Raw genomic sequence first — 25,496 nt, 5'->3', positions numbered from 1 at the left:
CTAGCTGTCACCAATACACTGACTTTGACTTATTCCGGGGCTGCCCATCAATCCCGGGAAGACGGGAATCCCGGTCAATTTGTTTGATTTACACGGGTACGTGTGTAACACCCACGGTACGGATCACCCCATATGTGCATCGCGATTGCCTCGACGATAATTTCGTGAGACCGCCATTTAATGTTTCTTTCTCGCCGTCATGTCGTTTCTGCGCATCCGCCATCGCCTGCAGTGGCATAGCAAGGATGCAGGCGATAGGCACGAGCACGCAGATGCACCCAATGCGTCGTCTAGCACTCATTGCCCCTCCCCCACACCGTCTTCTGTCGCCTCTCGAGGGCGACGAGTCTCAGCCTTATCGTTCATCACCTCGAAGTTGACAGCGAAATCAAAACATGACCGCGGCGTGCTGGCAGAGCCAGTCGAACATTCCATCAACTTTGCGAGGTCGGCATCAAGGGTCAGTTCGCATTCTGATAGTGCATCACTAGACGATATCAGGATGCCAGTCGGGCTCGGTCGTATAGCCAGTCTCAGCGAATCGAAGCCAGCAGATGATATTTTCCTTGGAGTCGCGATGAATGGAGGTCGACAGCGTACCATCAGTTCTCCCAATCTCCTCAATAGGCATGCTTTCCTATGTCAATCTGATCTGGATGCCTCCAACGACAGTGCTCGACAGAAGGAGGGACCACCTGTCACATGGCTGTCGACCAAGCTCCTCACGATGGTGTTCTCATATGTCCCGCGTTCTGACCAGATTTCGCTGTCGTTCGTCTGCAGAATCTTCCTTCTTCCTGCCCAACATGCTCTGTACGCGACAGTTGACTTGCAAGACCTAGACTGCGGGTGTGTCGAGAGGTGCATCGATTTGGTAGCATCGAAAAGGTCTCTGGCGAGCAGCATTCGCAGTTTCGCTTGTAGCATCTTACCTTGTTCACAAGATGGCTCGCTACCATTCGGCGTGGTGACCTTCGCGATCGCATTCAACAATATGGACCACCTAAGCTCGCTCACCCTCCCCCATTTCGATGCTCATCTGCTCCACCATGCCACGTTCCGCTTGAAGGAGCTCTGCATTTTGTCAGAGACAATGCCTGCAAAGGAATTGAATGCTTTGTTGTCCTGGTGTGCGAAACAACCAGATATCACTCACCTGTCCTTTCCCGGTCTCTTACTCAGTGATCCCGCTCACAACAGCGATGAAGCTATTCCTTCGACCGCTCCTTCAAATCTACCTCGCGATCCGCACGTTCTCCGTCATCTCACGCACTTCAACGGCCCTGCACAACTTGTTCCCATGATCGTTCCCGGACGTCCAGTTGTATCCGCTGTCCTCCATGTGCAAACTACTTTATATGATGGGCTGAAGCCGTCTGCGGTTCTATCCGCCTTGACGCGGTCTAGCGCGTCTCTTACCCATCTCACGATCAAGGCAACATCAGTCCATGTCGATGCACGTACGTTGGAACGGGTCTTGATGTCAGCAGGAACTGAGCTCGGTAGTCAGTTGAGAGTGCTCGAGATCGAGTGGGTACTCGAAGACGAGGTACGCCTTTGGCTGCTGCTAGTACAGGTTTCAGTGACTGAAACGACGGTTAGGTCCTCTACAAACAACTTTTGTCAGCGCTACCTCGGTTCCGTGTCTTGCATAGCTTGCGCTTGACACGACGCATGCTGCCTGTAAAATCCTGCCCTTTCCTCACTCCTCCCACCACGCCTCTCCACGGACCTCGATCGATCCTTCTGCCATTGTTCGCAGGCCCAGTCCAAGATGAATGTCGTCCGAAAACCGCCGGCGTGCCTGACATACCACCAGCCCGTGCTCAAGAGCGTGCTCACCTCAGCGCCTGGAGCAGACATTGTCCGACGCTTTCGTCAGTCGTCTTCCTATCTGGTGCTGAATGGGATTGCGGGCGCATCAGTGCGTACCTGGGAGGCAGCGGTCTGCATGCGCCCGCGTTCCGACTTGTCAGGCTCGCTCAGGACGATGCTGGGCGCATCAGCCCAGCCTGAACTGTCTGATGGTTCCACTTTGATAAGTCATTCCTTTCCTTACCGTAAGACCTCTTGTAATTTGATTAGTGATCAGTATATTGGGTGCATGTGACGGATGTTCTGTCAGTAATTCGTCCACGTCGTTTGTTTGTTTTCCAGATCCAAGCAATTGTGCTGTGCTTGCATCATTGAAAAAAACATACTCCATTATTCGACCCAAAAGATGCATTCGAAAACCTCCGATGAAGTTCAAGGTAAATTGGTTCATGCTCGAGGCCCACCCAGGAGCTGCCATATTTGGCAAACTTCGCGTCAGCAAGTCACGACCCCGCGGTGTAAGCCAGCACGTGGCCGTATCGGACAAACAAGCGCAAAGAACACGAGAATCTGTATTTACGGATTATCGCTGCCTCTTGTATCCTTTGTCGCAATTTACCTGCTCATCGCTATGGTTGCCACTGTTCAGAAGCCTGCCCCCGCTTTCAAGGCCACAGCCGTCGTCGACGGTCTCTTCCAAGACATCTCCCTGTCTGACTATCTCGGTCAATGGTGAATAGCTTCCGAGACAATTATAACCTCTGCGACTGACTCTATTCTAACGCCAGGGTGGTTCTCTTCTTCTACCCTCTGTAAGTGGCATTTTCAAGATTGTTCTCATCGCCGTAAATTATGACTATCGTTGTCAGTGACTTCACCTTCGTGTGCCCCACGGAAATCCTTGCGTTCAACGACGCCCTCCCTCTGTTCAAGGCGATCAACACGGTCGTGCTGAGTACGTTCCATCATCACATAATCACACGTGTAGAACGCGTAGAAGCATCCCGAACTAATTGGGATTCCAGGCGCGTCGACCGACTCACACTATTCCCATTTGGCATGGGCCAACAAGCATCGCAAGGAAGGCGGTCTCGGCCCCGACTTGAAGCTTCCCATGCTCGCGGACAAGAACTTGAAGATTGCCCGCGACTACGGTGTCCTCATTGAGGAGGATGGCATCGCCCTCCGTGGCCTCTTCATCATCGACCCTAAGGGCGTCTTGAGGTACGTGCTGGCGCGATCAGTGGCGTGACCGTCGTCAACCAATATTTTATTTTCTCAGGCAAATCACCATCAATGATCTGCCAGTCGGTCGCTCTGTCGAAGAGACGCTCCGCCTCGTCAAGGCCTTCCAGTTCACCGTATGTGTTGCCAACTCGGATTGTGTCGTGCAACGTCGGGACTAACCCATCAATTATAGGATGAGCACGGTGAGGTGTGCCCGGCTAACTGGCACGAGGGCAGCGCGACGATGAAACCTGACCCGAAGGGTTCCTTGGAGTACTTCGAATCGGCTGCTGCCGCTAAGCCTAACGGTGCGGTTGAGGAGAATACGCGAAAACGTGCTCGTGTGGACTGATCGTCTGTCTATTCAGCTTTGTGAGCATTCAGGGCAATAGAACACATTCAGTGAATCTTCCGGCTCCTGTGAGGATAACGACGTGCAACGAATCGGAAAATGCCCCGTCTCAACAATGTAGTTGTCTTGCTTAGATTTCGTAGATGATAGATGTTGTTCTAGAAGACCGTCCTGCCAATGTTTCCTCAGCTCATAAGTAGTAACGGTACTGCTACAGGAGAATTCATACAATTGTTGTGTTTCCTTGGACACGTGTGCGAACCGTAGAAGCTCGGGCTCGTTACCCGTCGTTGTAGCGCATAGGAAGCTCCTTTTGTGGCCTCCAAACAAACATCTCACACGGAGCACATGCAATCCCAGATGCGAGGTGATCAACCAATTTCGTGTTCTGCTAGGAGCTGTACAATCCATCCACAGATTCAATGGCTGGTTTGAAGCATAAGAGAACAACACCCACCATGTTCGGAATGCCGTTCGAGATGGGATAGACGTGCTTGCAATTTGGACAGATCATTTCACCTTCTTCTATATGGATCTTTGCACATCATCAGCGAAGGGAGCCGAGGCGTCGGAGCGAAAAATGGACCTCGAGTAAGACATGGTGCAGGTTCTGAAGAAATTCGTCGTCTAGCATCTCTGGCGGCTGGTCAGGCAAGGACGTATCGCCAAGCTGATTCTGAGTTTTAATATCTTCGTGGTAAAGAATGTCAAGCATCGTACTTACCTGGCGGGCAGCATCCACCAAAGCTTTCCACTCAAGACGCGGTAGGAAACCACGGATGAAGTCAGGATTGAACTCCGCGTCCCGTAGCTCGATCTGCGCGTCCTTGAGCTGCAGAGGGAAGTTATTTGACGTGCATCCCTTCGCGTGGCATGCAAGGAGATTATGCGTGAGTAGGCGGACCATAATGAATTGGATGACGAGGAAGAGAAACACGTCGCCCGAAAGGGAAAACGTCGGGCCTCGGTGCAAAACAACTCGACGCCACCGCCGCGCACCACCGTTTTCTCTGCAAAGTGCAGCACCTTACCGCTCTCTATCAGCCGCCATGCCTCGCCCACCCTCGCCGTCAATCCCAGAGAAAGAGTTCCTCTCTGCTTCTCTCAAGCAGTCTCTTCGCCTCGATGGTCGCAATATGCTGGAGATGCGCAAGCCCAAACTCACCTTTGGCCCCGAATTGGGTTGGGTTGAGTGCGCACTTGGAAAAACACGGTGAATACTGACACATACAAACATCAGTGTATGCTACTGAAGCAGCTATGAATGCTAGAATCATAGCGCAGGTGGACGCAAAAATGGTGAAGCCACCGCCAGAAAGGCCGCTCGAGGGAATCATCACGATCCATTCTGAGATCTCCCCTATGGCATCGAATGAATACGAAGCCGGTCGGTGGGTATGTGCGTCGTCTGAAACGAAGCGCTTCTCTCTCACTGTAAGTCCTGCGTAGACCCTCTGACGAAGAAGTGACAATTACGCGCATGCTGGACAAAGTGTTGCGGAGGAGTGATGTTGTAGACAAGGAGTCTCTATGTGTCCTTGCGGGGCAACGAGTACGTGGCAGTCGCCTGTCTTCATTATCAACTGATTGACGTGAACTACGCGTATATCAGGTCTGGCATCTGCGTTTGACTATTCATTGTCTAGCCGATGCAGGCAATATGCTGGATTGCGCTTGCTTAGCAGGTGTGATCGCGCTGAAGCATTTCAGACGCCCCGAAGTAGAGGTCGTCGGAGACGAAGTAACGATCGTACGTGTCATCGGCATGTATGCCCTCAGGATCTCGCTCATTCCCTCTCTATTAGCATCTCCCGTCGGAACGCGCTCCTGTCCCCCTCTCAATGCACCATACGCCTTACTGCTTTACCTTCGCGTACTTCTCTGATCCTGCTACCTCGCCTGTCCTGGATCCGTCTCACCTCGAGCAGGTTCTCAGCGCAGGTTTGCTCTCCGTTGCGCTCAATGCGCAACGCGAGCTGTGTGTTGTGCAGAAGGCGGGCGGCGTCCCGCTCGCGCCAGAAGAGATTCTGCGCATCATAAATGTTGCGGTTGACAGAGCAAAGGAGCTGGATAAGATTGTGGAAGAGCGGCTGAAAGAGGATTGGGCCGGACGGACAGTAGAAGTACGGTGATAGTTATCTCTTCGTCCATCCATGATGTCTCCTCTGCATTTCATTCGGTTCCAAAAACAGACTTCTGTATCATTCGAACATCGTAGCTGTCTTATGTCCCTGACTAGAGCCATCTGCGGATTTTGAAAAGTCAATATCTGTGGTTCCCACGGTTACGATAAGCATTAACCCTCAACACGTCCGAACGCGCCCCGTTACTGCGACGACTATCTTGCATCTCACAGCCTTTGCTTGTGGATTTCGACGATGGCGGCGATGGCTTCCATCACCTCACCCCTGCGGGGAACGTACCGTTACCTGGTATGCTTAACGGCTATGCTTCAGTAGAACTTCGTGCTCATCTAACCCCTTCCCCTACGCCGTCGCCTGTCGCCGCAACTAACAGCAACGGCAAGCGCACGAGTCGCCCGTCATCTTTTTCTCCCTCATCATCGGCCTTTCGGGCCCAGTGATCGCTATTACAGTGCCACCGATCCGTAGAAGGATGGGATGGAGGCCCGCGGAGCAGATTCCTACAACTTACCCTCGTGCGTATCTTGCGGTCTTTCACAAATGACGTTAGCTGATGTTGAGTGGGCAGTCCCGAAACGGGCACGGGTACCTGTTCAGGGCTATGATGATGAATAGATGGCTTCGTTACAACACCATGACCATCCTCGACCATTTCACTGTGTCACTATTGTCCGCGCTGACGCACGATGCAAGCGAAGAGACTTTTGAGATGGGAGCTCCTTGTGCAGATATAAGATGCCATCTTCGTGTTCGTGAGCAGCACGTATTACCGAAGGGATTGTACACGACTCCTCCAAATGACCCAACTGTCGGTTTCCGTTGGGCTTTGGCCTAATATTCGACATGCTTGGTTAACACATCTACTAAAACCGGTGCCCGGAGATGTTCATGCCACTTTGTACCCTCTGGGTGCTCCGACGTCAACAACAGACAATGTTTGATACTTTCCGACTGAGCTGTTCCTAATGCTGGCCCTCTGCTGCGACATTTTTAGTGTCTGGTGTCCTGCCCATCATCTCGTGGTCGACATCTCTCGCGGGTTCTATCATAAGGAACTTTCGCTTATTGTCACTACAGCAATGCTATCATCAACCACCGTGCGAGAACACTTCGTTTACTCCGACATCATTCGATATGGTCATTCTCTGATGCATTCGCGCCTTCGCAGCCTCGAAATACTGACCCCATACCCTCCAAATCCATGCACATCTTCTCACAATTTCATCACAGTCCCCAAAGAGTGCAGTTCTCATGCTACATGCATCGGCATCGGTCAGTGTCGTCTAATAGCTGAAGGAACAAGCAAGTATGATCACGGCGTTCAAGTAGAGCCTTTCATTGTAAGTAGTCATATAGTACGCTCGCCTTGCACGTCATAGATAACTTGAGTGGGCAATCAATGATCACACTCTCATGGACTTTCATAATTTTATCACATTTTCTGTTTGGGAGGGGGACACCGATGACAGGAGCGTGAATTGCATTACTATGATTGTCGGGTGATAGTACTCAATGGTACTACTAAGCGAGAGTCAGCGTGACACGGTGCTGTTCCTGAGATACTAGGTACAAATATTTTTGAACATATATGCGCTCGCGGCGTTTTGTTTCTTCCCGCTATCGTCCATCCGGTGACCAACAGTCTGGAAGAATAAACGATCCCCAGCAATGGCGGTCCCGCTATCAAACACTGTGACTGCTCTTTCGCACTGCCTGCTCCATTCGTTTCTTCCGTAGCCAGGCCGCTTGCTGCATTTCGATACTTTCTCGGCCGAGGTGCATGATCTTTCATGTCAGGTGCGTGATGTCTCTAAGTTTGAGCCTATGTGGCGGCGGGAACTAACGGTTTGCAAAGCGCACTCTTATCTAAGATACCGTATACGAATCTCGGCGTGCTCAGAGGCCTAACGGAGGACCGAGTGCCTGATTGCAATTAAAGGGGTACGCAGAAGAAATGTCATCGATTTCAGACTGACTCACCGAGTCTCTGCATGGTATATAGCAGGAGGTTGGCTGGGTGGAATCCCCCACGATTAGAAACCTCAACCCATCTATCAGAGTACGTCGTGATCCTCATGTTGACGTTCAGATATTCACGGCAACGTTCTGTAGATGCCCGTTCCTGATCGATCCATCAGGATTTGCGCCGACCGAGGGGGAACATTCTGTGATGTGCATGCATCGTATCCTGATCCAGAGAACCATAAGGAGAGAAAGGAGGTTGTGGTGAAACTTCGTAAGTAGACTTCCCTTTGCACGCTAATTATCATCTCAATGGAATACACAGTTTCACAAGATCCTGGCAACTATCGCGATGCGCCCACAGAAGGTATCAGGCGGATATTGGAGATTGCGACGGGGACCAAAATTCCGCGCGGCCAGACGCTGACGACCGACAAAATCGGTGAGTGTATTGCTCTACTGTACATAATGTCCTCGTGCGAACATTTATACAGATTACATCCGTCTATCCACTACGGTCGCAACAAATGCTCTACTCGAGCGCAAGGGCCACAAGCACGCACTGCTCATCACGCGCGGGTTCAAGGATCTTCTTCTGATCGGGAACCAAGCACGACCCAAGATCTTCGACTTGAACATCCGCCGCCCTCCGCCTCTGTACTCGACTGTGCTCGAGGTCGACGAGCGCGTCACGCTAGTGGGCTACACATCCGACCCACAAGCGGAGGCACATGCAGTACAGTTCGACGAAAACGGCAAAGTCAAGCATGGCTACAGGGGAAAGGGATGGGACGGCAAGGGTGACGCTGATGGTCCTGGCGAGGTTGTCCAAGGTCTGTCGGGGGAGGCCGTCAGGATCGTGCAACGTCCAAGTGAGTCCTCAAATCCCGCCAATATACAGTCTTCTTGCTGACGACCACGCCGTTGCAGACTTAGATGCTGTCAAGGCGGACCTGCAACGGCTGTACGACGAGGGCTACCGCTCGATCGCGATTGTGTTCTGCCACTCGTACACATACCCCAAACACGAGCAGCAGATCGGGGGCCTCGCTCGCTCCATCGGTTTCAAGCACATCTCCGAGTCGTCGCGGCTGCTGCCCATGATCAAGATGGTGCCGCGCGGCGTGTCATCCACCGCGGATGCGTACCTGACGCCCATCCTCAGAGAGTACCTCGACGGATTCTTCGATGGGTTCGACGAGAAGTTGAGGGACGGCCGCTTGCGGAGCCCACGGGTCGAGTTTATGGGCAGCGACGGTGGCCTGCTCGACCTGACGAACTTCACGGGGCTCAAAAGTATTCTTAGCGGTCCTGCTGGCGGTGTGGTTGGTTACGCGCTAACGAGCTGGGACCGGGAGCGCAAGCACCCTGTGATTGGGTAAGTGGCCGCTCGTGAACATGTCGGTGCGCAGCTCATGTAGGACGGGCAGGCTGGATGTCGGTGGCACGTCCACGGACGTGTCGCGATTCGATGGCCGTTACGAGATCGTCTATGAGACGACAACGGCCGGCGTTACGATTCAATCACCACAGTTGGACATCAACACCGTTGCGGCGGGCGGTGGATCATGTCTGTCGTTCAGCAACGGCCTGTTCCGTGCTGGCCCTGAGAGCGCTGGTGCCGAGCCTGGTCCGGCGTGTTACCGGTAGGCATATTCAAAACGCTTGCTCGCTCGTCGCTCACATCGTGGGGTCTGCAGCAAGGGAGGCCCGCTTGCGGTCACAGACGCCAACCTGGTGCTTGGCCGTCTCGTCCCGGATTACTTCCCGAAGATCTTCGGCAAGTCAGCAAAGGAACCACTCGACACAGAGGCGTCGCGTTCTGCGTTCGAGGTGCTCAGAAAGGATATCAACGCACACCAGGAGAAGCAGCTCGACCTCGACGAGGTCGTCTATGGGTATGTGTGTCGGCTCGGTCGTTTTGCAAGTACCTAACCAGCTCTCAGTTTCATCAAAGTCGCGAACGAGACGATGGCGCGGCCTATCCGAGCGTTGACAGAGGCGAGAGGGTATGCACTGTCGAAGCATATGTGAGTTTGTTGCAGTGATCTCGGAACAAATGCTGACTTGACGGCTCAGTCTTGCGAGCTTTGGTGGTGCAGGAGGCCAGCACGCCTGCGAAATTGCCAAGCTGCTGGGGATCAAGACGATTCTCATTCACAAATATAGTTCCATTCTGTCGGCGTACGGTCTTGCGCTCGCTGACCGGTAAGTCCACTTTCCTTGCATGCAGCACAGTCATACGAATCACGGACATCACAGCGTCTTTGAACTGCAACAGCCATCATCGACGTTCTATACGCCGGAAAATCGCGGGTCGCTGATCGCGCGGCTGGACAAGCTGGACGCGGAGGTGCGGGAGGAGCTCGGCCGGCAGGGCTTCCAGGGCGCTCACGTCCACACGGAGCGGATGCTGAACATGCGGTTCGACGGCACCGACACGGCGTTGATGGTGCTTCCTGGTGTGCAGGACGGCGATGGCAACGAAGACTTCCTGGCCGCGTTCAAGCGCGCATACATGGCCGAGTTCGGCTTTCTGCTCGAGACGAAGAGCATCATTGTCGATGATATCAAAGTACGCTCCATCCCTAGTGATAACAACAAAAGGAAGGACGGAGTCTCATCTTATGCCAGGTGCGCGGAATCGGCAAGACGTTCGACTCGCTCGGCGAGTCTGTGTTTGCCGAGATCTCCAAGATGGAGCAGCGTGCGGTCGACAGGAAGAAGGCGGATACGACGTGGAACGTGTACTTTGACCAGCTCGGGCGCGTGGACGACACCCCCGTGTATCTCTTCCACTCGCTCGCTGTCGGAGACGTCATCGAGGGCCCTGCGATGATCATTGACAATACGCAGACAATTGTGTTGATTCCTGGTGCGAGAGCGGTGCTCACGAGCAAGCATCTTTACATTACTCTGCAGTAGGAAATACAGTGTATATCAGGCACTGTGACGAAACAAATCGTATGTTTATTGGTGACCAGAGACTGTCAAAAACCTACCTCAGCAATCTATCTCTTCTCGCTTATGCGCGCAATAGTCTACATCAACATCGTTGGGAGATTAGTGGAGTTGTGGTTTATACGAAGAGGGCGGAACACCTGTCATATGCATCTGGGTATAAGTCATCGAGGCGACTCAATGAATATACGGGCGAGGATATCGCTACGTTACAAACCAGCCCGCCCTTGCCATTTCATCCGCCAAACCCTGCCACCCTTTCCTGCGTGCCTTCCTACCCGCCAGTTCCGTCGCGAACCTAACGGGTCGACTGATCAGTTGCACGCCCATCGACTCGCACAGCACGACGCACCTCAGACACTCTTCCAGCCTCCACTTGCCACCATCTCTATCTTCGGTCACAAAGTTCGTGGGGTCGCGTTTGACAGAAGACGGCGTGTAGGGTTCGCCAGGGAGCAGGCTCCGGCTCAACGCGAAGATCATGCCCGCCACGAAGGCGTCTTGCGCGCCCACCTCGTCGACGATTCCTTTCGCACCCTGGCGTGGCCTCGCGCCGACCTGCGTGTCGTCCGAGTCGTCCGATTCACCATCGCTCGACTGTGCCTCCCGCGGAGCTTGTGCACTTGGTGGATTGGGCGATGTCGGAGTGGGAGACGCGGACGATGAAAGGGACGAGAGCACGCCCGCCGTGTAGACGCTGGACGAAGCCGTGTGCTGCCCCGCCCAGAAGTCGCTCCCCGTCCTGACGGACACGACCTCGTTCTGCGCCTGACTGCCTCTGTCTCCGGAATTTGCGGCTGCCTCGGAAACGTCGAGCCCGACCCAGCCGGAGCTCTGGAAGTACTCGCGTGTCGGCACGGACAGGGCCGCCGCGCCGTCTTCGCCCCAGTGGGCGACGAGGAGCGCATGAGGCGATGCGAGCGCGGTGAGCGAGAGCAGGAACGCCCGCGGGGAGCCTGCGTACTGGGGCGAGTGGGCGCACGCGTAGTGCTTGTTAAGAAAGAGGACGTCTGCGTAAGGTATCAACTACACGGGCGAGGTCAGTGCGCGCTGAACGCTCACAGAGAGTGTCTTACCGCTTCCACACCCTGTCTCGCGCGTCTGCCCACGTCGACGCTGAACACGCAGTGGCTCCTCCACCTGCGTTCGCGCGCAAGCCCGTCGACGCCCATGATGTTGCTCAGGGTCGTCTTCACCGAACGCCCCTCGAAATGGAGCCAGTCGAACGGAGCAGGGCTGTTGCCCGTCTGATGCGAAAGAATAGGAGCGGGATGGACAGCTGAGGGGGACGTCTGTGGCATCGGAGATGGGTTGTGGGCCCTTGCGTCCGTAGGGGCAAGATGTGCATAATTCTCGGGGGCGAGTAAAGGCCCAAGGAGGGACACGAATTCTTCGTGCGCGATATCTGGCAGCGGGTTGTTGTTGATCACCGTGCTCGTACCAGTATCGTCTGGAACGCGTGGTAGTGAGTGAAGTCAAGAAGAATAAGTGTAGTGAGGGCGACCTGCGTGTAGAACCCACGCGCCGGGCACGCCAGCCTCGTCCCAGACTTTGCAGAAACGGGTGCTCACCCGCTCGTTCTCGAGGTCATGGATAATTCGCTGGCCATCGCCGTTGCCTCCTAAAGGCGCAACCAACATCGCATCTACGTGAGGAAACTGGGCTAGGATGCTGAGACATGTGCTGGCCGAACCTCCGCGCGAGCGAAAGACGGAACTGGCCCGGATGACAGTGGATGGCTCGGGATGAGTTGGGAGGGTGAATGTATGCGTCAAGAAAAGGGTTCCGGAGGCGACAACTCGAAGAGGACGTTGCAGGGCCGAGTCGTGCGTGTCGCGACGTAGGCGTGCCATTCGACTACTGTGTGCTTCTTTAATACTGTGTGCTTCTCTATCACTGTGTGCTTCTCCACCACTGTCCCAGGGTCAGAGCTACGAGAAAGTCAATCACTGCACCAGAGCCGACCGGTAATGTCAGTGCATATCTCAAAGATGTGATATTGATATTGGATGCGTACGCATACAGACATTTGTCAACGACAATTCGACGGCCCTTGCGTTGGACAACTCTCTGCCGATGTATCCTCTATGAAAACGTCGCAGAACGGGTCCTTGCTGAGGTTCGTGCTGTCGGCCACGAGAGTGGTACACAGGTAACAGCCTGACGGCTATGCCCTTGATACTTTGCTGAAATGATTACGTAACGTCACTGCAAGCGACTGTAGGTACATGCACTTTCGACTTCCTCTTGTTGAACATTCTCTTCGTCGTGTGGACCTCGTTGATCTCCCAACTCGCACACTTCCCAGAGCTATCTCCAGCGCATTTTTATAGTCTTGTCGGCCCTTATGATCTCGTACCAAACCAGCTAGTTTTGAAAGCAGTACCGGGCACAATCATGTATGTGTACGATTTCTTGCATACTCTACTGGCTCATCTGCCTCTGCGATACTGTCTTCTGTACGCGAATATTCGTTGTAGGTGGTCAACTTGCTAGAAGCGCTATAAATGCTCTAGTGATGCGGTCGCTGGCTTGCCAGTGCTCTGTGCAATGTCTGCATACTTCACTGCAGTCCCTCATCTCATTGTCGGGACTTTCTGTCGCATACAGTCCCAAAAGTCCTCCTCTATGGGTTGTTGGTGACCTGCGCACTACATTCATGAGACGGTTTGCCGAATCGCATACGTGTTCCACACTCTGCCGATATTGAGAGAATATCGATACATCTCGTGCAGACAGGCGCTCTTCCATCGCTACTCATACTGTCGAGTGTAGTGCTACAGTTACATGGCTTACTGACTGATTTTAAACCATAGATCGAAGCCGCTCTCTCGGATCAGACGAGAGCTCTCCCTACACTTGCTATCTCGCGAAGAAAGCATCAGTAACCGCGACAAGTTGAGCCGCTCAACCTTTCACAACTTGCCGCGTCTGAGGCTGGCTACTGCCATGTACGGCCGCAATGGCAAGCTTTCTTATGGTGTTAATGCCTATGATTACGGCTCCCATGACCGTATTCCCTACGCAAACCACTCCCATGCTACGAGATCCTACGATAACTACTCCTACGCTGATGATCCGGGCTATTACAATTCCCACGACAACAATTCTTCGTCACACCGTCGCGAATCACGGCACGATACTACCCAGCGAAGGTACCATGACGGACGTCATTTTCATTCGACCTCCTATCAGACGCATCGGTCATCCTATCCAGATGCCCACGACAGGCGTAGGTACCGTAGCGAGGAAGACTTCCGTTCGGGATCTTCGCCATCTCGTCAATTGTCATATTCGAATGGCTATGATGGACATAGAGGCCGCAATGTGAAATCAAAGTCCCCACAATCTCGTCCATTCTGCTTTCCAAATGAGTATAAAACCTCGAGGAAGCCACATGAAGGGCACGATTCCTCTGCTGCTGCAGATGAGTCACGGCAGACGCATGGCCCGTATGCTCATCTCAGGCAGGATCGCCGAGGTCACCTCGCTTCCGTGGCTTCTGGGGTAAATCGACCCTACGAATCTAAGCCAATGGGTCCTCAGCCTCCATTTCCAACACCCGGCTACCTATCATTGACCGAGGAAGCTTGTACAGCCTTGTCCGATCCATCATTATCTCGCAAGCTTCTCATACTGGACTTGAACGGAACTCTTCTCCATCGACCTGACCGTATGCATGTCCCAAAATATGGACCTCGGCTGCGCCCAGTTCATCCGCGTCCGTACATGGCAGCATTCCGGTCGTACCTCTTCACACCGGAGACGAAATCGTGGCTTGACGTAATGGTGTGGTCCTCCGCACAGCCGCACAGTGTTGCAGACATGGTTGACAAGTGTTTCGGAGAACAAAGGGGTGACCTCGTCGCAATCTGGGCGAGAGACACTCTCGGGTTGTCCGACGATCAGTACAGTGCGTATCTTCTTTCTCCTTGTTGCACACTTGTTACACTCGCTCAGCATTTGCTCCTATTTTTTTGTACATCTTCTGGTGCTTCTGTTCGTTGTATCCATAGATTCCAAGGTACAGACACTCAAGGATCTCTCCAAGCCTTGGTCACAGCTCCCAGCCTTACACTCCTCGCTTCCCTTCGGGCAAGGTTTGAATGCAGGGCCAAGTGCCGCATTACGGGATGCTCCTAGTAAATCGGTGCAAGTACATTCAGCGTTGACGACGCTCTTGCTGGACGATTCGCCACTGAAGGCCGCAAAGCAGCCGTACAACCACGTGTGCATCCGCGAATATGACGCAAAACGACGTGCGCTTGACTTGGAGAGTTTTCGGAAAGAGCAGGATTGGGAACAGATACTCCTGACGCGGAAGCAGCTGGCTGAAAAGAAGAACCCTGTGGATGCTTCTCAAACAAGAAAGCCATCCGGTGGCGCCCGTAATGTCCTGCAAGAAGCGAATGATGAGGATCGCTTGGAAGAGACGGACTCCCATAAATTCAAGAAGCCAAAGTTCGAGAACAAGCGATCGCAATTGTCAACGGCTGCGGTAGAAGGTTCAACGCGGCGTGAAGGGGTTGTGGATCTGCCACTATCTAATACATCATCTGAAGATCTCCGGTACGGAGATGCTGATCGCCCGAAGCGCCAAAGGTACCGCAAACGACAAGTGCGAATTGAAGCTCTCGCACAAGGCCTGCACTTGCAAAAGCCGGAGGTGTTGTACGACGAGACCCTGCTTGCAGTGATCGGCATCCTTGACCAGGTCAGGCGGCAGAGTAACGTCGCGGCATGGCTACGCGCAGGAGGTTTGTGGGGACCAGTGGGGCGACCCGGCCCCATTGTGGGGAACGATGGTATGATAGTAGTCGAGCCCGTTGGTTCTTCAAACGCTGGTGACGCTGGAGAGATTTCGGCCATAGCAGGGGCTGCTGGCCCGATGTGGTTCGAGTACCCGGCAACCATGGACTCTTGGGCGAGACGTGGGAGGAGAGCGCTTGAAGGACTAGGTATACCTGTTGAGCATGGAATGGTGCGCTAGAGGCGGATGTGCTCAAACGCTAAGTATAGCAGCGCAAGTAGTGGTGAGTCTGCACGTGAAGCTCGCAAGTTACATAGACCGTCATTGTAAACTCCTTGCAGCTTAGTGCACCATACGGTGCTTACACATCTCTATTCTTGTTGTGAAGCGGTTGTTCCTACGGCTGACTGTGGTTCTGGTCGGTTGCGGCTGCGGCTCAAATGAAATTCATCGCTCCAAATCGCACTTGACGCCAATGTACCGTATGGCTATTCCCATCTCTGATATTGACACGTTATTTCACTCAATGTATGCAGCTGAATACATCTGGCCGTGATAAGATGTCGAAGCCAATCATGTCAGCTGTCTCAGACTCGCAGACAGTTACAATTTACACGACCATCCTGACCTTAAGCTTATCGCCGTCAACGATCTGCTTTTTCTTTGCCAACAGCTCGTCCATATCCCACAAATGGCAGCTAACGTAGCGTCCCGCTACCACTCCCTCCGTTACCGCGCAAGCCAAACGGTCGTATGCGACGCAATCTCGGGAGTGTCTAGTATCAGGTGCTTCATGTCTGGCATGGTCACAGACATGTCCGAGGCGATTGCTCCTGGGTGCACTGAATAGGCGAGAATACCGTTCTCGCTATATTCAGCCATAACCAGCTCGGTGAACCGCAGCAGTACGGGTTTGCTGGACTGCAGGTGAGATCAGTTTTATATCGTGGGATGGTTAGATATAAGAATGGCTGGACGCCCACCTCATATGCCGAGAAACGTGGTTGCAGCAGATGCGCAGCGACACTGTTCAAGTTGATGATTGTCTTGTCACCTCCGCACTCTATCAATAGCGGCAGGAATTCTCGCGTGACGTGGTACGTCCCCCGATTGCTGATTGTGTATACTCTCCATTATCCTTCAGGGTCCGCGTCTCCTAGCAGGCTATAGTGCTCCATGTACCCCGCATTGTTGACCAAGATGTCGAGCCGTCCGAACGTGTCCTTGACGATGTTCGAAGCCGCGGAGACATGCTCGATGTTGGTGATGTCGCAATGAACAATGAGCGCTCTTAGCGACTGGCCTGGCCGTTGCGCCGCCTCACATACGGCCTTTACGGCATTCATGTCCGATCGCGCCAGAAGGACAAGGCCAGACACGCCCGCTTGAGCGAAGGCGAGTGCTATAGCTTTGCCGATGCCCTTCGAGGCGCCTGTCACAACAACCTTGCCCTTCAGGTCAGCCTTCGCTGGGTCAATGGCAGGATATGTGTCGTGATGCTTAACGTTTACGAAGTCTACGCCTGAAATCGCTATAGGTGCCTTGGCTCAAAGACGACCAGCAGAGCATCACCTGCGTGGCTAGGCATTTTCGTGGGCTGCCATTGATGAAGGAGGACTTCAGAGCGATCTGACGTCGTATGACCTGTCGTTGCATCCCTTTTTGTACCACCGCACGATGTTATTGTACTTTCGACCATTCTGACGTCGGAAGCAAAAACAAACAAACAAGGAGATGACGCGGTTCAACGGCGAAACGGCAGCATCTCACATTGACTCGTCATGAACAGTAAGCTAGCATGTTCGGGCGGTCTCAGAGAGGAATTGGTGAACCCCGTGAATTGACGGGATATCCAGCTGTAATCCCGACTACTCGGAGATCGTCAAGATGCTGAAAGGGGCACTCTGCCTCACAGCGGTAATTTCATCGGATGTCGGTTTAACGCACAGGATTGGCGCAAGGGATTCCCAACTAATCAGAAACACACAATGTACATATTGATTCAATTTAGGTTGTGAGCAGACCGGAAACGTCCATACTTCGTCTCTCGTAGCCCGCGCCATCAGACAGGAACAATAGTGAACTAGGTCATGATCCACAAAGAGAAAAGAGTGAATCCAATAACGCAAGGAGGGTATGTGTACGGATACTATTGTCGATAAACCAACCCATACGAACAATAGTTCGGGACGGAAGCAAATTGGGCAAAGGAAGCTAGAGAATGTTAGGTGGCAAAGAAATTGCGATGATAAGGGAAGGCGACAGACATGCGCTTATATCATATGGAGAAGAATGGCTGCTCGCTGCTTTGCTGACTTTGCTGCTGTTGCGAGAAGGGATTGTAAGAAGATTGCGGCTGGCCCGTCGACTGCCCGATCAACCGTCCGGCCTGCTGACCATACCTGTAGACCGGGCGAGGCGTCAGATACTTCGTGCGAAGCGCAGAATATGTAAGACCCACCTGAGTTGACCGAAATTGCCGAAGGTATCGATACCATCCTCTCGGTTGGCGAACAGGTCCGCGAGGTGTGCGTGCTGCTCGTCCGCGCGTGTCTTCCCCTGCGCTGTCTGTGATCTCGGCGGCGCAGAATGTGACGGAGGAGGAGGCGAAGCCGAGCTAGGGGTATTGGCGTAGGTGCCTTGCAAGTTGAAGACAGGACTTGAGCTCTGGGGCGCTGGTGAAGCCGACATGGAGTGGGAGTACTGCCCCAGCGAGGACGTCGTGACTGAAACCGCCGGCGATGTCGACGGCGCGAATGGATTGTTTGAGCTGCGAGAAGTCACATGGGCCACGGTAATCAACATTCTAACGCATTATGCTCTTACCCAAAGCCAGTTGGCTGTGCCATTAGCATCTGTTGTTGTTGTTGCTGTTGCATGGCGAGCATCTGCTGCCGCATCATCTCTTCCTGCTGAGCGGCCATAAGCTGCGCTTGCTGCTGCGCCTGTAGCTGCTGTTGCTGCTGCATCCACTCCTGTTGCTGCCGCATATACTCAGCCTGCATGGCCTCCTGCTGCGCTTGCTGCTGATATGGGTTGAAGGATGTGAATTGCGGCTGCATCGACGTAAACTGCGGCTGGAGACCGGTTGCCGACATGTCTACTAGTGGGAAAGGGTTGGTGCTGCTCGTGGCGGTTGAGGCCCTTGGGGAACACCATGTCAGGTTATGCCAGCTGTCATCTGGATGTCGCACACGCACGATTGATTCGGGTCATCGAACAGCGAGGAATTATTTGAATCCGCGATGGCCTTAGCGCGCCGCGCCTCCTCTTCCTCGCTCAGCTTGATCGCCTGCTGCAAATCCCGTTCCTCCGCCGTCATCCAGCCCTGCTGCGCCTGCTCCTCCGCAAGCGATCTCTTGCTCTCCTCGATCGCACGCTGCAGCTCTGCGTCAGTTTCCGTCCCCTGACGCCGTGGCGGTAGGCTTCGCGACCGTCGTTGGGCATTTTCGTCCCCGAATTCGTCCGCACCATCCATGGTGCCACCCCGGCCGCGCACCATGCGATCGCGCATGTTTGCGCGCGAACGTCGCTCCTTCCGCAGCCGCTCATCGTCCTGCAGCAGATTAGTGATATCTTTTGCCTTTTGACGCACGTTCGCTCCTTGATCCTTGCCATCCTCATCAATGTATTGGAACTCCTTGAGGGTCTTGACGATGTAGATGTTGTCCTTGAAATAGATCACTACGTTCTCCGATCCAGCGTGTAGAAGGTAATCTAGAACGGTAAGGGACTGCATGGCATCAGACTCGCTGTCCGCGCCTCGGATATTGTACATGCCTTGAATACATGACGCCAATTCTTTCCCTTGTCATTGAGTCGCTTGTCGAGCATTTCCATGACCTCGATGAAGTCGTTCCTACCACCGGTTCACTCATGAGCGGTGGATTTTCAGTCTGATACTCACTGATTAAACGTCATTTGGGCGATCTCGTTCATCTGCGTACCCGACGGTCCCCAAGGGTCGTTGGACGTCGCGTCTCGCACTTTGGCCTGCACTTCCGAGTAGCCTTTGGTGTAATTCTTGGCCACCCTCATCATCCCCTTACCGAAGTGCTGCATGGTCGACATGATGCTAGGCGCAGTCAGGGGAAGGAGTGGAGGTGTCTGTCAACGGTGGCTATGTCGTGCCCCCGCAGCGACCAGCGCTAAGCTGTTACTTACAATTACTCCCGTTTAAGATAACGCCGTAATACACTTCAACTTGAGTTTGTTGACCTGAATACATCCCGATATTGGTTGAGGTGGTATCCATGCATGTTCCTTGATGTTATCTCAATAATAATACGGTAGATGTACGTCGTTGAGCGTCTGCTATTTGAATGCCGTTGAAAAGGGATCTTATGCATCGATCAAACAATCACGGAATCCAGCGCCTTCTATGGAGGTAACATGAAACAAGTGCAATGACCATCTAATTTAAACGCTGAACTTGAACTTCAAAGCTAAGTTGCACACAGATTGAATCTATTCTATCTTGTCGAAGCGTACCCAAAGGCCACCCTTTCATTCCATATAAGCCATTCCACAATTTAACTAAGCGCAGAACGCGGGACACACCTTGACGAAGCTCGTCAATGCCGAACTAGGCCATAATTTTTCGATGCTTTGCCGTCCTTTAGCAGCCTTCCACTCTGGCGGTGGTACTGAACCGTCCGGCTGAGCTTCAGGGGCAAGCGTGAATGTATCGAATTTCTGTATCAGCCGCGTGAGGAAATATGACGCCTCGTTGAGGGCGTAGTTTTGTCCGAGACACTACGCTGTCGTGAGACCATAATCTGTGCGGCGAAACCACTATGTTACTTACGATACGCGGCCCAGCGCTGAAAGGCGTGAAGATCATTGGGTTTGAGGTGAATATCGACAGACGGTGGTCCAGCCAGCGGTCAGGGTCAAACTTGTCCGCGTCATCTCCCCACAGCGCGGGGTTTCGGTGGGTGAGAATAGGTAGATATATTACCGGTGTCGACGCAGGGAAGTAGAGGGGCCGAGGATCCGCGGGGAGTGTGCAATCAGGTCTGGGGAGAAGACACGCCTGTGGTCGACTTTCGCGTGAGTTTGTCGCAACGGGAGGGAAGACGCGGAGAGTCTCGTTAATCACAGCGCGCACTAGAAGCCGATGAGATTAGCACAGTTCAACGCTCAACAAAAAAAGGCAGGGCAACATACTATATCTCATAGACTTGATTGTCTCAAAGGTAGGTGTCCCATCTGCGCCACAGTACTCGAGCACTTCTTTGCGCAATTTCTGCGCGACGTCCGGATGCATCGCGAGGAAGTAGGTGATGAATGTGAGCAGGGAGGATGTCTATGGAATGGACGTTCAGACGAATCGGCCGCAAAAATATCATAGAAACTGACTGTGTCCCTGGAGGCCAGGAGAATGTTGAGTAATTGGTCTTGAATGAGTTTCCGATCTAACCGCCTGAGATTGAGCGACAAGAATTTCTCTGGAATCGACAGTACTTACCTTCCGTCTGTTCGGCAAGATATTCAAGGAAAATGCTCTGGTCCAAGGAGTTCTTCGCCCCGGCCTTCTGCATTTGAGCCTTGTTCCGCATGACGTGGTCAAACACCGGATTGACCCACCCCTTAATGACCTCCATATGACGGAGCTGAGGGTCACGTCCGAATAGCTCGTAGACCGGCCAGAAATATCCTCGCCGCGATCTCGTCATAATCCTTTCCTGAGCCGACTCAAACGCCCGTACAAATGATCCGAAGTCATCGTCCATCACGGAGCCTTTTGCGCTAAGATGCGTCTGCCCTGGGATTGGTAATTTACCCGAGAGCGTCTCCAGGTTCTGGCCGAACAGAAATTCTGATGCAGCATCGAGGGTGAACCTCGCGTACAGGTCCTGCACTTCAACGGGTCCGTCTGCGGAACAGCGAGACGATATGAGCATGAGAGTGCGGTCCGTGTATCTCTCGAAGAGTTCAAAGTCTGTGATACGATCTCGCGAGAAGAAGGGACGAGCTAATGCTCGGTGCTAAGGCAAATAATCAGTATGGAACGATAGAGAAGTTGTATCGAGTACTGACCGCCTTCCACGCCTAATATACAAGTAAGTACAGCAGAGGAGTCTGGAAGTTTGCAGCACTTGCCTCGTCATCACGATTGAAGATCCCCGATCCAAGAAATGATTCCCTAGGCACCAAGTCAAAACCAAAACGCGGTATTTAACGTCGAGATGAAGGACACTTACATGCGCTCCTTCTGCAGGTTGCCACGCCAGAAATGCTGGAACCCAGTTGCAAGAATGAAATGAATATGCTTCTCATCCATGGTCATAATCTACAAGAAATCAGGGTGATGTAACGGTGCAGAAATCAGACGGCGACCTACAACGTCTCGCCACAATAGCCTAAGATTGAGAGTGGTGGCCTGATATTCCTCGAATAGGCTTAGCTGGACAGAGGCAAGATAGGTCTCATCGCCAGTCTTCATAAGCCTCAGATAGATGTCCAGATTTCCTGGCCATTTGCCGACGACGCAAGGAATTGTCCTCGCGCCGAGCCTATGAGCGTCGCGGGCGTGGGCCCAGTCGCGATATTTAGTTCTCGCATGTACGCATACAGTTATCCAGATCGGATATGCGAGTATACGAAGCAACCCGAACTGAACACCGCTAAGGCGCAAGACGAGGTTCAACAGCAGCGAGGGTGCAACGAAGAGACGGATAAAGTCTCTCAAGAGGCGTAGGCGATACGAGCTGGCGGGATGCATCAGTCACAAGAAATCGCAGGTGAAAGATATGACATACACTCCCAGGTGGAGACGCACCTATATACGCCAGATAGTAGCGCAGCGCCTATATGTTGCAGCGTGAGATGCCGTAGAAAAGAAATCAATTTGACACACCACAGAGGAGGCCAGGTGCTTGGAAATTCTACCCCGAGTTGGCCAAAGCGTTGCTCGGTAGGGATCAACCTCCGATGGTGTTCAATCGGCACAGCCCGACAGGGCGGTATGTCTCCGCATCCAGCTGTTCGCCTACCTTTATTGGGCCCGAACCCGAAGACCAGTGTGCATATTGCGCTGAACAGTCCCATCGCGACCCCGCACGTCAGCGCTTCAGCACTGGTCACTTTCCACTTAGAACTAGATCATTTTCAGAGAACGTAGCCTTCCCACCTTCGGATCAATGCCCATGACAGCGGCTTCGTAACTTCCTAACTTCGCAGGTAACAGACACAGCGCCTGCCATCAACACATGACCGTGGCATCGAGATTTGCGTATTTTCGTATGTGAGCGGCCGTATCAACTCCGGCCTGAACAACCACGTTACATCGTCGTTGGCGGTCCACACGCGAGCGCACGACATAGCATAATTCCATACTTGGACCACTGGACGCATTCGCTGGGAATACCTCACCGGACAACGTCCACCTTGGCACCGGAGCCAAGCAATGTAGCGAGGACAGGGAGCCGTGCCGGCGAGGAACATCCGTGAGTCGAGTGTGTAAGTATTCACCGTGGTCTTCACACCAGCGGTAGTTTCCACTAGGCGCGGGTTAATATGTCGGCTTGATCGGCAGTGCTTGAAGTACATTGGCTGGAGGAGGGTAGTCACGCCGGGACCTACGGAACTAGATCTCTCCGCATCTTCAGTTGACGAAAGAAGCGTCGGTTCGTGCGCAGAAACATTGAGAATAGCTTGCGCAAGTCTGGGTATGTTAAGTCATTTTGACATCTGCAATGGATGAGCACCACTAATTGTATGTGAAGAAAATTTGATGAAAAGATGCAGTGAAAATTGAAAATGCGCAGACTGTCAGCTCCCCCACATCATATGCTACAGTGACATCGATGTCAGAAAATGGGATTCAACAAGTTCAACGCTTACTCTGAAGTCCAGATCTGCAAACTTCAGGCACTTCGTGCCAAAGCTTGAGTTGATGAGACACATACATCACGTCATACAGCGCAAACCTGCGGGATAGACATCGGATTCATGACATGCAACGTTAATGAACGGGGCGACAGGTATGCAGACTAGGGTAACTTGATGCCAGCGTGAATCGAGGGATAAAGTACGAAAAGACGTGCAGAAAACTCGGAAAGCGACCAATAAAGGGATGATATGTAAAATGGCTTTTTAGAGGACATACGAGCATCTGGATAATGTATAACGTGAAACAATCGTTGGAAGGAATGCGCTTATTCCTCCTCGACGGGGACTTCTTCCTCGTACTCACCCTCCTCCTCGGCGCTAAAGATGCTCCGTGAGCTGAGTACAATCTTTAAGGGGAAGAACTACATACGTAGCATCCTGGTACTGCTGATACTCGGCCACGAGATCCTGCATGTTCGACTCGGCCTCCGTAAACTATTGCAACATTCGCATCAGCATATTGTACAGTTCGGAAGAGACATCGAATTATGCACCTCCATCTCATCCATACCCTCCTGCGTGTACCAATGCAAGAAGGCCTTCCTCTTGAACATGGCAGTGAACTGGTCGCTTACACGCTTGAACAGCTCCTGAATAGCAGTCGAGTTCCCCAAGAAGGTGACAGCCATCTTCAAGCCACGAGGAGCAATATCACACTGCGCCGTCAGGACGTTATTCGGAATCCATTCGACGAAGTAGGCAGAGTTCTTGTTCTGCACGTTCTGCATCTGTTCCTCAACCTCTTTCATCGAGACCTTGCCACGGAAGACAGCAGCAACCTGAACGGAACATCAGTCTTCACTATATATGCATCAAAGAGATAGCTTACGGTCAGGTAGCGGCCGTGACGGGGGTCTGAAGCAGCCATCATGTTCTTGGCATCGAACATCTGCTGGGTCAGCTCAGGAACAGTGACTGCGCGGTATTGCTGGCTGCCGCGAGCAGTCAAAGGCGCGAAACCGGTCATGAAGAAGTGGAGACGAGGGAAGGGCACTGAGATGATCAAGCAGCTCAGCGATCACTTTCCAGATGCGATGCAACGTCTGGACTTACCCATGTTAACAGCCAGCTTACGGAGGTCGGAATTCAGTTGGCCAGGGAATCGCAGACACGTCGTGATACCAGACATGACAATGGAAACGAGGTGGTTCAGGTCGCCGTAAGTCGGTGTCGACAGCTTGAGTGTCCTGAAGCAGATATCGTACAACGCCTCGTTGTCAATGCAGAATGTCTCGTCCGAGTTCTCGACGAGTTGATGTACAGAGAGAGTTGCATTATACGGCTATATGCAAGGTCAACCGAAGCAAGTAGTGACAGCAACGCTGAACTGACCTCAACAACGGTATCCGAAACCTTCGGACTGGGCACAACAGAGTAAGTGGCCATCATGCGGTCAGGGTACTCCTCCCGGATCTTCGAAATCAGCAGAGTACCCATGCCGGCACCAGTACCACCACCGAGAGAGTGAGTGATCTGGAAACCTACACAAATTATCAGTGTCATGCCCGTCACGCAACGCAACTATCACATCGTGACATCACGTCCGCATTCTGGAGCGAGCGTACCTTGAAGCGCATCGGTGCCCTCAGCTTCTTTACGCACAACGTCGAGGACGGAGTCAACCAGTTCGGCACCCTCCGTGTAGTCTATAGAGCAGATATTCAGCACGAGAATTCCGTCGTTCCGCGTGCACGACAACGTTAGCAAGGACGAACTCACGTCCTTTCGCCCAGTTGTTGCCAGCTCCGCTCTGACCAAAGACGAAGTTGTCCGGACGGAAGAGACTTCCGAGAGGACCTGAGCGGACAGAGTCCATGGTGCCAGGCTCGAGATCAACGAGCACGGCGCGAGGAACGTATTTGTTCGCTCCGACTTCATTGTAATACACGTTGATCCGCTCGAGCTGCTCGTCGTTGGTACCCTTGTACATGCCATCCGGCTCAATCCCATGCTCATCCGAAACGACCTCCCAGAACTTGGCACCTGTGGCAGACAGCACATTCAGGCTACGTCGTGATATGTTGAATCTGACGGTATACCAATTTGATTGCCGCACTATCGTGAATGTCCACGTCAGAATCATTCTCGGCGAAGTATTGCATCCGAGCGTACCTGGCCAGTTTGAAGGTGAACAATTTCACGCATTCTACAGCGATATAGTCAGTATTCGCTGTGACAGCAATGCACATCGAGTAAAAGCGACGGAAGAGACACGCGTGCGCACGGCGCTCAGATCCTTCGTTTCGAGGAACCACGCAGCAGGAGACGAAGGGAAAACATTGACACGTACATGAAAGACTAGAGATGAGCTGGAGGTTGGAACAGGGCGTAAGAGGGTGATCAACCGTGAGGACGGAGTCAAAAAGGGAACCGACCTCGAGGTCTAGGG

The 25,496-nt window shown here is 52.9% G+C and overlaps 13 protein-coding genes across 13 annotated transcripts; 7 read left to right on the top strand and 6 right to left on the bottom strand.

Moving 5' to 3' along the window:
• Positions 1–44: 44 nt before the first annotated feature.
• Positions 45–2,357, top strand: LAESUDRAFT_684392 (uncharacterized protein). The gene is made up of 2 exons (XM_040905850.1): positions 45–1,549; positions 1,603–2,357. Exons 1-2 carry the CDS (start codon positions 200–202, stop codon positions 2,014–2,016), a joined length of 1,764 nt encoding a protein of 587 aa, XP_040760783.1. The 5' UTR covers positions 45–199; the 3' UTR covers positions 2,017–2,357.
• Positions 2,358–2,446: 89 nt separating this feature from the next.
• On the top strand, positions 2,447–3,756 carry LAESUDRAFT_744741 (thioredoxin-like protein; the record flags this gene model as incomplete). Its single annotated transcript, XM_040911332.1, has 7 exons — positions 2,447–2,547; positions 2,604–2,627; positions 2,685–2,770; positions 2,841–3,039; positions 3,098–3,176; positions 3,236–3,350; positions 3,411–3,756. 7 exons carry the CDS (start codon positions 2,447–2,449, stop codon positions 3,416–3,418), a joined length of 612 nt encoding a protein of 203 aa, XP_040760782.1. The 3' UTR covers positions 3,419–3,756.
• A 9-nt stretch (positions 3,757–3,765) lies between these two features.
• On the bottom strand, positions 3,766–4,301 carry LAESUDRAFT_814887 (Trm112p-domain-containing protein; the record flags this gene model as incomplete). Its single annotated transcript, XM_040914639.1, has 4 exons — positions 3,766–3,792; positions 3,852–3,929; positions 3,981–4,064; positions 4,119–4,301. 4 exons carry the CDS (start codon positions 4,299–4,301, stop codon positions 3,766–3,768), a joined length of 372 nt encoding a protein of 123 aa, XP_040760781.1.
• A 142-nt stretch (positions 4,302–4,443) lies between these two features.
• LAESUDRAFT_660532 (ribosomal protein S5 domain 2-like protein) lies at positions 4,444–5,526 on the top strand (the record flags this gene model as incomplete). The annotated part of the gene is made up of 5 exons (XM_040904876.1): positions 4,444–4,607; positions 4,666–4,785; positions 4,844–4,946; positions 5,007–5,144; positions 5,200–5,526. 5 exons carry the CDS (start codon positions 4,444–4,446, stop codon positions 5,524–5,526), a joined length of 852 nt encoding a protein of 283 aa, XP_040760780.1.
• Positions 5,527–5,781: 255 nt separating this feature from the next.
• On the top strand, positions 5,782–6,153 carry LAESUDRAFT_660510 (uncharacterized protein; the record flags this gene model as incomplete). Its single annotated transcript, XM_040904874.1, has 3 exons — positions 5,782–5,826; positions 5,912–6,053; positions 6,107–6,153. The coding sequence occupies 3 exons, from the start codon at positions 5,782–5,784 to the stop codon at positions 6,151–6,153; spliced, it is 234 nt and encodes a 77-aa protein (XP_040760779.1).
• A 1,497-nt stretch (positions 6,154–7,650) lies between these two features.
• On the top strand, positions 7,651–10,425 carry LAESUDRAFT_660572 (5-oxoprolinase; the record flags this gene model as incomplete). The annotated part of the gene is made up of 10 exons (XM_040904879.1): positions 7,651–7,774; positions 7,826–7,942; positions 7,995–8,372; positions 8,431–8,878; positions 8,931–9,146; positions 9,201–9,398; positions 9,447–9,530; positions 9,580–9,708; positions 9,763–10,075; positions 10,135–10,425. 10 exons carry the CDS (start codon positions 7,651–7,653, stop codon positions 10,423–10,425), a joined length of 2,298 nt encoding a protein of 765 aa, XP_040760778.1.
• A 240-nt stretch (positions 10,426–10,665) lies between these two features.
• LAESUDRAFT_660484 (uncharacterized protein) lies at positions 10,666–12,314 on the bottom strand (the record flags this gene model as incomplete). The annotated part of the gene is made up of 5 exons (XM_040904870.1): positions 10,666–10,759; positions 10,814–11,053; positions 11,117–11,487; positions 11,538–11,911; positions 11,966–12,314. The coding sequence occupies 5 exons, from the start codon at positions 12,312–12,314 to the stop codon at positions 10,666–10,668; spliced, it is 1,428 nt and encodes a 475-aa protein (XP_040760777.1).
• A 388-nt stretch (positions 12,315–12,702) lies between these two features.
• Positions 12,703–13,270, top strand: LAESUDRAFT_381567 (uncharacterized protein). Its single transcript, XM_040902251.1, has one exon. The coding sequence runs from the start codon at positions 12,863–12,865 to the stop codon at positions 13,169–13,171; it is 309 nt and encodes a 102-aa protein (XP_040760776.1). The 5' UTR covers positions 12,703–12,862; the 3' UTR covers positions 13,172–13,270.
• A 624-nt stretch (positions 13,271–13,894) lies between these two features.
• LAESUDRAFT_381728 (uncharacterized protein) lies at positions 13,895–15,625 on the top strand. Its single transcript, XM_040902252.1, has 3 exons — positions 13,895–14,374; positions 14,478–15,494; positions 15,553–15,625. Exons 1-2 carry the CDS (start codon positions 13,996–13,998, stop codon positions 15,449–15,451), a joined length of 1,353 nt encoding a protein of 450 aa, XP_040760775.1. The 5' UTR covers positions 13,895–13,995; the 3' UTR covers positions 15,452–15,494; positions 15,553–15,625.
• A 196-nt stretch (positions 15,626–15,821) lies between these two features.
• Positions 15,822–16,799, bottom strand: LAESUDRAFT_744736 (NAD(P)-binding protein; the record flags this gene model as incomplete). Its single annotated transcript, XM_040911331.1, has 5 exons — positions 15,822–15,909; positions 15,945–16,132; positions 16,195–16,339; positions 16,394–16,733; positions 16,784–16,799. 5 exons carry the CDS (start codon positions 16,797–16,799, stop codon positions 15,822–15,824), a joined length of 777 nt encoding a protein of 258 aa, XP_040760774.1.
• Positions 16,800–17,330: 531 nt separating this feature from the next.
• Positions 17,331–19,273, bottom strand: LAESUDRAFT_790733 (ENTH-domain-containing protein; the record flags this gene model as incomplete). The annotated part of the gene is made up of 6 exons (XM_040913923.1): positions 17,331–17,613; positions 17,673–17,981; positions 18,038–18,334; positions 18,412–18,944; positions 18,992–19,070; positions 19,119–19,273. The coding sequence occupies 6 exons, from the start codon at positions 19,271–19,273 to the stop codon at positions 17,490–17,492; spliced, it is 1,497 nt and encodes a 498-aa protein (XP_040760773.1). The 3' UTR covers positions 17,331–17,489.
• A 230-nt stretch (positions 19,274–19,503) lies between these two features.
• On the bottom strand, positions 19,504–21,951 carry LAESUDRAFT_729541 (cytochrome P450). Its single transcript, XM_040909652.1, has 10 exons — positions 21,558–21,951; positions 21,418–21,506; positions 21,317–21,359; positions 21,254–21,265; positions 20,682–21,201; positions 20,573–20,628; positions 20,381–20,519; positions 20,019–20,320; positions 19,772–19,966; positions 19,504–19,714 (listed from the first exon to the last, which is right to left on the bottom strand). Exons 1-10 carry the CDS (start codon positions 21,936–21,938, stop codon positions 19,679–19,681), a joined length of 1,773 nt encoding a protein of 590 aa, XP_040760772.1. The 5' UTR covers positions 21,939–21,951; the 3' UTR covers positions 19,504–19,678.
• A 1,179-nt stretch (positions 21,952–23,130) lies between these two features.
• LAESUDRAFT_729539 (beta-tubulin 1 tubb1) lies at positions 23,131–25,436 on the bottom strand. The gene is made up of 11 exons (XM_040909651.1): positions 25,398–25,436; positions 25,220–25,253; positions 25,147–25,162; positions 24,827–25,090; positions 24,673–24,753; positions 24,440–24,588; positions 24,161–24,389; positions 23,937–24,100; positions 23,602–23,886; positions 23,478–23,542; positions 23,131–23,425 (listed from the first exon to the last, which is right to left on the bottom strand). Exons 2-11 carry the CDS (start codon positions 25,250–25,252, stop codon positions 23,374–23,376), a joined length of 1,338 nt encoding a protein of 445 aa, XP_040760771.1. The 5' UTR covers position 25,253; positions 25,398–25,436; the 3' UTR covers positions 23,131–23,373.
• Between the last annotated feature and the right edge of the window lie 60 nt (positions 25,437–25,496).

This window comes from Laetiporus sulphureus, assembly GCF_001632365.1.
Source record: "Laetiporus sulphureus 93-53 unplaced genomic scaffold LAESUscaffold_43, whole genome shotgun sequence".
NCBI classification, from domain to species: Eukaryota; Fungi; Basidiomycota; class Agaricomycetes; order Polyporales; family Laetiporaceae; genus Laetiporus; species Laetiporus sulphureus.
Note: the sequence above shows the minus strand (reverse complement) of the source record. Positions and strands in the feature narration are given on the sequence as shown.